At 44.7% G+C, this 10,715-nt stretch overlaps 1 protein-coding gene across 1 annotated transcript; it reads left to right on the top strand.

The window, feature by feature from the left end:
- Positions 1 to 1,470: 1,470 nt before the first annotated feature.
- Positions 1,471 to 6,773, top strand: LOC135551481 (neurogranin-like). The gene is made up of 3 exons (XM_064982696.1): positions 1,471 to 1,641; positions 3,125 to 3,332; positions 4,914 to 6,773. Exons 1-3 carry the CDS (start codon positions 1,627 to 1,629, stop codon positions 4,967 to 4,969), a joined length of 279 nt encoding a protein of 92 aa, XP_064838768.1. The 5' UTR covers positions 1,471 to 1,626; the 3' UTR covers positions 4,970 to 6,773.
- The last annotated feature ends 3,942 nt before the right edge of the window (positions 6,774 to 10,715 follow it).

The following is a 10,715-nucleotide window of genomic DNA, read 5'->3' on the forward strand; positions in this document are numbered from 1 at the left end:
GTAGGATTTGGAGGGATGTTACCATGGAAACTTGCACCATCCTTTTCCCTTCTTGGTCTTATCACGGAAGGTCTGGAAGATGGAGATGCACATGATGAACTACCTGTAGATAGTTTGCTAGACAATGAGAATGTGTGAATATGGATGGTGGAAAATAAACTGAGAAAAGGGAGACTGGTTAGTTTTTATTCATTGGATCACTGTATTTTGCAACTGAACTTACCTGTATCTGCGGCATATCCATCCCTTTTCTATTTCGCCTTTAAATGTAGGCCGTCTACTCTGACCTACACCAAATGTCTTGTCCAGTGACTTTGTCCACTTTTTTTTTCGCTGTTCTTTATTCCCAGGGACGTTATGACTGATCTATATCTGTAGGCAAAGGGCAGTTCAGTCACTGTACTGTACTCATCCTTAAATTGGCTTTGATAGATTAACAAGGTGACAATTCATGACTCACACATACACATCACATGTCACACACACACACACACACACACACACGCATATCACACAAACACACGTCACAACCCAAACCAAACAGAATTGTACATTTCCAACATACATCTGGTGAGGAGAACAGACCGTAAGAAAACATGTTGATTGTACGTTTCAGACCTTTTAACTCAAAGCTGAAGCAAAGCATGACCAGGTGGATTTTTTGAGAGATAATGTTTTATACCTTAATTTTACTAGGCAAGTCAGTTAAGAACAAATTCTTATTTTCAATGACAGCCTAGGAACAGTGGGTTAACTGCCTGTTCAGGGGCAGAACGACAGATTTTACCTTGTCAGCTCAGGGATTTGAACTTGCAACCTTTCAGTTACTAGTCCAACGCTCTAACCACTAGGCTACCCTGCCGCCCTAGGCTACCCCAGGCTAGCCCAACCACTAGGCTACCCTGCCGTATTGACATAATGGGTTGAAACAGGGGGAGGCAGTCATGTAAGAGAGGAACACGGACACATGGATGTGTTTGCCGCTCTCCTCCCTGTCTCAGAGGCAATGAGCGAGGGCGGGGGTGGCATCTGGGATCTGAATGATGGAAAGGTTTTTAGTTCTCCCTTTAAGTGTGTACAACTGAGCAACAAAACCAGTACGACATGTACTGTACATGTCTGTACATTGTGTGCGTGGTTTCTCTTAGGTTTTCCCGGTTACACTTTACTTGGTCTGTGCCAAATGGTACAGTATGTGGCATGTGCCAAATGGCCAGACACCATGTGTTAAAGTGGACATAACTTACATTTATCACTTAAAAAGATTGTTGCAATGTGCGAGACCCTTCGTTGATGACTTTGTCATATACTGTACTTTGAGGTCAGGTAAGTTTTGAGGTGAGGGGTACAGTAGGTCTGTGGGAGCAGAGCAGGTTATCAACCTTAATGAGACTGGGAGGATAGACCACATGGTTTGTGTGCTTGCAGGGGGTTGTTTCACACTCTCTCTTTCTCTCTCCCACCCTCTCTCTCACACACTCTATGCAAGCTAATACTAGGGAGTGTCTGTTAGTGGGAACGAGACGTCTCTATTGAGACACGAGATACATCTTTCTCGGTCAAGTACAGGCAAAAGGCATTTTAGGTCAGTTCATCCGAAGACTTTCATCTCTCAGATTGCTCATCATGGACTGCCACATTGTGAGTACATGCTTGAAATGAATTGTATTGCTTAACATACCGAACCCATATCTAACAAGTAATTATACAAAACTATTCCTTCGTTACAGCTTTTTAAGAGCATTACATCTTTTTTATATCATTCTAATTGGGTGATGGATTCATTAAAAGGCTTTTATATATGTGTTGAACGGGATTTATATTTTAGGAACCGTCAGAAAATCATTTGTTTCCTTGTTATGGTCTTTTGGCTTGCTTGTTTCATCAGCCCTGAAAACTCCAGCTCTGATCTACCTGGTGTCCACTGCACCTGCCTCAGCTTTCTTCACAAGACAACTTTCTGCCCAATTTGTCCTATATGATTTGCTTATGGATTGTTTGAAATGATTTAAATGAATACTTTATGAATATCTATGGTAGAATGATATTGATAGCCAGAATGAGTATATAGGTTGTTAAAAGTATGAGTATGTTTCTTTGTCATTTGAGCTCATTGAGACGACACATTTAGAGTGTACTGTAGATTAACCCCTTGAAGAGTTAGAGAAACCTCACGATGGAACGAAAAACACTCCTGGCTGCTGTAAGATATGCGAATGTTGGCATCCTACTCAGCCGTTAGACCTGATTCTAATGAATGCTATCTGTAATAGTGGGTGGTCACACTCCCACGCTAAGGGGTTTCACTGAGGACACTCTCAAATGCATCTCTTTACAGTGCAGTGGGCTTTCTTTGTTTTGCCTATGCACCACATTTTTTTTAAAGAGGGGATGAGCAACTGGTGGGGTGCAGCGGACGTGTGTGGATGATTGCTGACAACCATGTCACTGTTCGGTAACCACTTGTGAATAAGGACAGTTCTATGTCAACCACCCACCCACCACTCACCAACCCAGCTTGGTGTATTCTGCCAATGATAAGCTACAAGGTATACAATGGGGCTGTCTTTGTGTTATGAGAGTGTCAGAGAGAGAGAGAGAGAGTCTGAGAGATCTAATGTTGAATTCCCTTTATGTTCTTCTCACTCTTGATGGACAGTCTGACTGACTGGCCACTTTTGAACTCGGGGATCACTTTGAAGCAGAGAAACGTATTTCCTTTCTGTGCATACTGTTCGAGTGTCAGGTTAAGCAGTTTGGGAACATTGTTTACATAGCAGTTACCCCATTCCAGTTTAGCAATGGCAGAAGTTAAGGCAATAGGTGTGAGGAAAAACAACAGAGAAGATAGAGCTTCTGTCCATAGAGTGACAGTGTGATTTAAGGGCCTCCTAGACTTAAGCCCTTGGACCCTTTAGGACCCTAAAGATGCAATTGAGGAGGATATTTCACTATCGTTGACAACCATAAACAGGCTGATCTCCTCTGCTGTTGTCCTCAGGTGGATTTAGTCATTTTGGGCTCCTAGGCAGAAGTTAATCTGGGGCCCCTACTCATGCTACATTACCCCAACCAAGCCCCCTCTAAATCACCTAACTTCTCAGATATACTTGTCCTCCTATAGGAAGAATGCAGCCAACCCCAGGAGGAGGAGGACATCATGGACATACCTCTGGATGACCCCGAGGCCAACAAGGCAGCTGCCAAGATCCAGGCTGGCTTCCGTGGTCACATGACCAGGAAGAAGATTAAGCCTTCTGACAAGCCTGAGGGGGAGGATGAGGAAGTGAGCAGCAGTGGTGAGGCCCTCAACGGAAACCAGGGGGACACAGGTCAGTGACACTAGTGTCCCCTGACACACACACACACACCCAAACCGGTTTAGACTGGTATTAGCCTTGATGTCCCCCTCAGGACTATCAGGACTAGTCTGGTGTAGGCCTATGTCATCAGTAACAGTTATACACAAATGATTGCAGTGTAGTTTTCAGCTTGTACACTTTCACTTTGGACATTGGTTACGGTTCTGATGGTTCTGATGCTTGTGTCCCTGACATCCCCTACATCATGTACATCCAGATTTGCACACTATTAGCAAAGTAACAGGACGACCATTTTGTGTCCATAACAATATTAAATGCATTTATTGATCTGTTTTCAACATCAAATGCATACATTGTATGCATAATTCAGGGACACATGAAGGACCGCCATTTAACACAGCTTGAGAGCAATTTAAAAGCCATGCATAATTAACAGGGGTCTAATAAAGCTCATTAATGAGTTATTTCAATTTTACACTCCATAAAGGCTGCAGTGAATGATTGAAATCTACAACGAACGTCTTTATGAGGTGATTATTAATGAATAGTCCATTAGTTATATTGTCAAATAGATGGATGCATTCTAATAAGAAATGTTGATCACAACTCAGACTTGTGAGAGGGTGTCGGTGCACAGAACCATGGCAAATCTTATCTAGATGTTCTGCGATAGTGTTCAATTATAAAGTGAATGACATGCCTTTCTATCTAATCATACACGTTTTGTGGTGAAAATATATTTAAGGCAAAACTGTACAGTTTGCGCAAATAAATGTTGAAAGTGGTTTGCCACAGTATTTTCATAGTTGAGCTCCAGGACATTTTCTTTTTAAACATATCAGCTACTGAAATGTACGTTCTTTAGCGGGTGACTAAAGCCTTGAGAATACTTCCAGGAATCAAAAAGTGTACATTGCAGCTTATTTCATATGTTCCTATTCCAGGGGCAGAGTATACTGTATTAGTGTGTTACCCATCCCAAATGCAAAATGCATTTGACTTATTCTTTGTATCGTACAGCAACACTTCACTGGTTCGTCCTTTGTTTAATAAAGAAATGGGACAGCCCCATCCCTGAGAAATGACCAACAAACAACCTTCCAATTCAAACCTTCTCTGAGCGTCACCAACCCCCAACCCAGTTCTTGGTTGCCAAGCATCTTTATGTAGCAGTGTTATTTTTAACACCAGGTGCCTTATACCTCTGAGACACAGTGGAATTAATGTTCCTTGTCGTAGAGGCATGGGCCAGCTAAATCTCTCCCTCTTGGAGTAGCCTCTGCTTTTCACTTGGGTTATTGGTAACACATCCGATGAATACGGTCTTTATAATGCATTATAAGCTCATTAATAACACGTGAGCTATGCATAATGCATTATAAGGAGGGTATTCATAGGAAGTGTTTCACCAGGATCAGTAGTACCAATTGAATCATTGCCGTATGTTTTTAGTACTATTGTGTTTATCACAACCTTTTGTGAGACACCTCAATCTTGCGCATGTCATTATAGCCTTGCTGAGTAATGGCAAAATGAATTCTTCATTCCATCTGCAGTGCTAAATTCTGCTTCTTCTTCGGTCTGTTTTAGTATCAGGAGGATCAGAGGGAGTGGAGAGAGATGACACATCTGTGCCGGAACAGTGAAGCCTCTGACCTCGATGAAGAGAAGAAGAAGAAGAAGATTAAAAAAAAGAAGAGGCATGGCTGTGGCTGTACCTTTTTTTCCAGGGGAGCAACTTTCTATGTAACACAAAAAAAGCAGTGTATTATCCAGATTTTGGGATGTCATCTGATTTGTGAACTCTTTAACACTCCTGCGTCTTTGACCCAAATTTGCATCTCTCACTGCATGTACTTGTGAAACTTCTGGTAGTGTGCTTGTCTAGAAGAAGATATGCGAGGCTGATAACAATTTTTTCTCATGCTAAACAGAGCTGATTTGAGTCGAATATAAAGTTTGTGTACAATTATGCATTATGAATGCACGTCAACCGCTGGAATGCTTGTTTCTGCGTTGTTTCAGGTGCTTGTATAATTACTATTTCATTATTTCTGGTGTACACAATGTCACTAAAAGGGAGGTAGGTACCCTTATGGGTTATTGGAAGGCATACTATTTAAGTTGATAATTAATGTATTGTTATTTAGATTTGTAGTCTTTAAGTGTTGTGCACAATATTGAATAATGGAATTACTTTCACATATTAGTCAGCATCAACATTTTCTCCAAATCAGATCTTCCAACACAGTAAGCATGCAGTACTATAGTTTATTTGCAGATAGTAGTACTCACATTAAGCTTTATCTTTAGAGAAATTGAGTCATATCCTCTGCTAAACTATTGACCTAAATCAGGTGGTATTATCATCAGGGGTTGGAACCAAAATTATTTTCCAATCGTTTCGTTCTGAACAGAACCAAAATTTCCATTCCACTGTTCCGACCTAAAAAATGAAGTTCAGAACCGGTTCTTACCCCCAAAAAGTATCAGTATATATCTTTCATTTCTGTTCTTTTATAATCCTCTGAAATATATATATATATATTTACATTTACTCAACATTAAATTACTTCACCAATTAGTGCAGATAGAGCAGCTTGCTATGGAGCGGGCAAGCTATGGTTTTAGATTACGCAGCCTAGGCAGCCGTTAGACTAGGCTACAGTTGTTAACATGCACGACGGACGGTCACGTGTAGGGGCATGAGATGCAACTGACATTTTGCAGCTGGGGAGAGAGCGAGAAATGCTGGAGGGGGAGGCTTGACTTGAAGCGTTGGGCATTATTATGACATGCATTATCTGAATTAGGGACACATCATTATTCCTACAGAGGAGCGGTTTCTATGGAGGAACTTTGAATGTCGTTGAACTTCCGAGTGTTGGCTTAAAGTTGGACCAGAGCTAGCTAGTTTGCTTTCTAACAAGCTTGTGTGTGCAGAGTGGCACCAGAATTTTAAAAAACATCATACCTTTTTTTAGTTAATAAATCCACTGTGAAACGTGATAGTATCTCTAACTAGCATCGAAAAAGTGAATTCATTCTTCTCTAATTATAAATCTGAATTTCTGAATCACGCTTGTAACGTCAGTAGGTGACAGTAGACTAAGCTTTGAAGGGAGAGGGGCAGGTTGCCTACACATGCAGACACACTGGTGAAGATTTTCAGCTGGCAGACACTGGAATATGAAAAAAATGCCTGGAATGTAAAATAATGTTATTAACCAGTCACCATGCTTTTAAATGAACTGTCCTGTTCCAGAACAGTATAGATCACTTTCGTTCACAGTTCTGATCCTGTTCCTCAAATTTGTTGTTATTTTCTGGTTTTCAGTTCTGTTCCCTGAACCGCTTCCAACCCCTGATTATCATCATGCTTCATGAACAGATTGAATTAAATAATTGTAAAGGAATAACAGTTAAATCAATAAATCCATATCAAATGTTTGTGTAGGACATCATTTCAGCTGTTCAGAGCACCATATATATTTCATGAGTAATATATAATTCATAACAAAAACAAGTCTTGACCCTGACCCTTACCCACTCATGGATATGGTGATGGGTGTTCGAAAAAGATGAGTCATTTATATGTAGAAACAGTCATTAACACTTGACCCGCAAATGACTGTATCTAAGGTTATTGAGCTCGGATTCTGGAATGAATCAATAATAGCAGCAGAGTCTTCAAGCTCTATCAACACGATTACAAACATGATCACGCTGACAACAAATTATGACAAAACATGATCACCCGATATTGAATGGTGTTTCATAGAATGCATCAACCCTAGTTTTAAAAGGAAAGTTCAGGATTTTACAACTTGGTGTTAGATGGTTACTCACCCTGAAAGTAGTCTATGGGCCAGGAAAAATTGTAATCTGAACTTCCCCTTTAAGAGTTAAATGGATTCCAAAAGTAGTGTAGGGAATGCAATCTCAAGACAGAACATGTTATGAACTTGAGTGAAGACCCAAACGCGGTTTTAACAGAAAACAGAGTTCTTTAATAAAAAACAGGAATGGCATAAATCCTCTTCCAACGTAGTCAATGGAACAAAAGAACGTAGTATAATGCAGGTTGCACCTGCCATGCAGACTCCGACAGGACAGGACAAGGTGGAAGCAAACGAGACGACAGCTTGCTTCTGGCATCAAAAAACACAAACAAGAATCAGACACTGAAAGTAGCAGGAACAGAGAAAGAAATAGAGACCTAATCAGAGGGGGAAGAGAGAACAGGTGGGGAAAGAGAGAATGAGCTAGTTAGGGGAAATGTAGAACAGCTGAGGGATGAGAGACAGAGAAGGTAACCTAAAAAGACCAGCAGAGAGAGAGAATGAAGAGAAAGGACAGGAACAGACATAACAAGACATGACAGTACCCCCCCACTCACCGAGCGCCTCCTGGCGCACTCGAGGAGGAAACCTGGCGGCAACGGAGGAAATCATCGATCAGCGAACGGTCCAGCACGTCCCGAGAGGGAACCCAACTCCTCTCCTCAGGACCGTACCCCTCCCAATCCACTAGGTACTGATGACCACGGCCCCGAGGGCGCATGTCCAAAATCTTACGAACCCTGTAGATGGGTGCGCCCTCGACAAGGATGGGGGGGGAGGGACGAGCGGGGGCGCGAAGAACGGGCTTAACACAGGAGACATGGAAGACCGGGTGAACGCGACGAAGATAGCGCGGGAGAAGAAGTCGCACTGCGACAGGATTAATGACCTGGGAAATACGGAACGGACCAATGAACCGCGGGGCCAACTTGCGAGAAGCTGTCTTAAGGGGAAGGTTCTGAGTGGAGAGCCATACTCTCTGACCGCAACAATATCTAGGACTCTTGGTCCTACGCTTATTAGCGGCCCTCACAGTCTGCGCCCTATTACGGCAAAGTGCCGACCTGACCCCCTTCCAGGTGCGCTCGCAACGCTGGACAAAAGCCTGAGCGGAGGGGACAAGCGGCGACAAATCGACGCGCGTCACGTTCCCGAGTGGGCCACCAGAAACGCTGGCGAATGGAAGCGAGCGTACCCCGAAGGCCGGGGTGGCCGGCTAACTTGGCAGAGTGGGCCCACTGAAGAACGGCCGGACGAGTAGGAACAGGAACGAACAGAAGGTTCCTAGGGCAAGCTCGCGGCGACGGAGTGTGAGCGAGTGCTTGCTTTACCTGCCTCTCAATTCCCCAGACAGTCAACCCGACAACACGCCCCTCAGGGAGAATCCCATCGGGGTCGGTGGAGACCTCAGAAGAACTGAAGAGACGAGATAAAGCATCAGGTTTGGTGTTTTTGAGCCCGGACGATAAGAAATAACAAACTCGAAACGAGCGAAAAACAGAGCCCAACGAGCCTGACGCGCATTAAGTCGTTTGGCTGAACGGATGTACTCAAGGTTCCTATGGTCAGTCCAAACGACAAAAGGAACGGTCGCCCCCTCCAACCACTGTCGCCATTCGCCTAGGGCTAAGCGGATGGCGAGCAGTTCGCGATTACCAACATCATAGTTACGTTCTGACGGCGATAAGCGATGAGAGAAAAACGCGCAAGGATGGACCTTGCCGTCAGAGAGAGAGCGCTGAGAAAGAATGGCTCCCACGCCCACCTCTGACGCGTCAACCTCAACAACAAACTGTCTAGAGATGTCAGGTGTAACAAGAATAGGTGCGGATGTAAAACGATTCTTAAGAAGATCAAAAGCTCCCTGGGCGGAAACGGACCACTTAAAGCACGTCTTAACAGAAGTAAGGGCTGTGAGAGGAGCTGCCACCTGACCGAAATTACGGATGAAACGACGGTAGAAATTAGCGAAGCCCAGAAAGCGCTGCAGCTCGACGCGTGACTTAGGAACGGGCCAATCAATGACAGCCTGGACCTTAGCGGGATCCATCTTAATGCCCTCAGCGGAAATAACGGAACCGAGAAAGGGACAGAGGCGGCATGAAAAGTGCACTTCTCAGCCTTCACATAAAGACAGTTCTCCAAAAGGCGCTGGAGGACGCGTCGCACGTGCTGAACATGAATCGAGAGAGACGGTGAAAAAATCAGGATATCATCCATGTAAACGAAAACAAAAATGTTCAGCATGTCTCAGGACGTCGTTAACTAGTGCCTGAAAGACAGCTGGAGCGTTAACGAGGCCGAAAGGAAGAACCCGGTATTCAAAGTGCCCTAACGGAGTGTTAAACGCCGTCTTCCACTCGTCCCCCTCCCTGATGCGCACGAGATGGTAGGCGTTACGAAGGTCCAATTTGGTGAAAAACCTGGCTCCCTGCAGGATCTCGAAGGCTGAAGACATAAGAGGAAGTGGATAACGATTCTTAACTGTTATGTCATTCAGCCCTCGATAATCCACGCATGGGCGCAGGGACCCGTCCTTCTTCTGAACAAAAAAGAACCCCGCGCCGGCGGGGGAGGAGGAGGAGACTATGGTACCGGCGTCGAGCGAAACCGACAAATAATCCTCGAGAGCCTTACGTTCGGGAGCCGACAGAGAGTATAATCTACCCCGGGGGGGAGTAGTTCCCGGAAGGAGATCAATACTACAGTCATACGACCGGTGTGGAGGGAGAGAAGTGGCCTTGGAACGACTGAACACCGTGCGCAGATCGTGATACTCCTCCGGCACCCCTGTCAAATCGCCAGGCTCCTCCTGTGAAGAAGAGACAGAGGAAACAGGAGGGATAGCAGACATTAAACAGGTTACATGACAAGAAACATTCCAGGATAGGATAGTATTACTAGACCAATTAATAGAAGGGTTATGGCGCACTAGCCAGGGATGACCCAAAACAACAGGTGTAAAAGGTGAACGAAAAATTAAAAAAGAAATGGTTTCGCTATGATTACCAGAGACAGTGAGGGTTAAAGGCAGCGTCTCACGCTGAATCTTGGGGAGAGAACTACCATCTAAAGCGAACAAGGCCCTGGGCTCCCTAACTGTCTGAGAGGAATGTCATGTTCCCGAGCCCAGGTCTCGTCCATAAAACAGCCCTCCGCCCCAGAGTCTATCAAGGCACTGCAGGAAGCAGATGAACCGGGCCAGCGGAGATGGACCGGAAAGGTAGTGCGTGATCCAGAAGGAGAGGCCTGAGTAGTTGCGCTCACCAGTAGCCCTCCTCTTACTGATGAGCTCTGGCCCTTTACTGGACATGAGGTGACAAAATGACCAGCGGAGCCGCAGTAGAGACAGAGGCGATTGGTGATTCTCCGTTCCCTCTCCTTGGCCGAGATGCGAATACCCCCAGCTGCATAGGCTCAGCATCCGAGCCGGCGGGGAGGGTGGCAGTGATGCGGCAGGTGGCAGTGATGTGGAGAGGGGAGCAACGGAGAACGTGAGCTCCTTTCCACGAGCTCGGCGACGAAGATCAAACCGTCGCTCTATGCGAAT

Source organism: Oncorhynchus masou, chromosome 13 (genome assembly GCF_036934945.1).
Source record: "Oncorhynchus masou masou isolate Uvic2021 chromosome 13, UVic_Omas_1.1, whole genome shotgun sequence".
In the NCBI taxonomy this organism is placed as follows: Eukaryota; Metazoa; Chordata; class Actinopteri; order Salmoniformes; family Salmonidae; genus Oncorhynchus; species Oncorhynchus masou.

What these genes read in the sequence shown, in the direction of transcription:
- LOC135551481 (XM_064982696.1), top strand. An exon ending in CGGAAACCAGGGGGACACAG is followed by an intron (nt 3,333 to 4,913) that starts GTCAGTGACACT and finishes GGTCTGTTTTAG; the next exon opens with TATCAGGAGGATCAGAGGGA.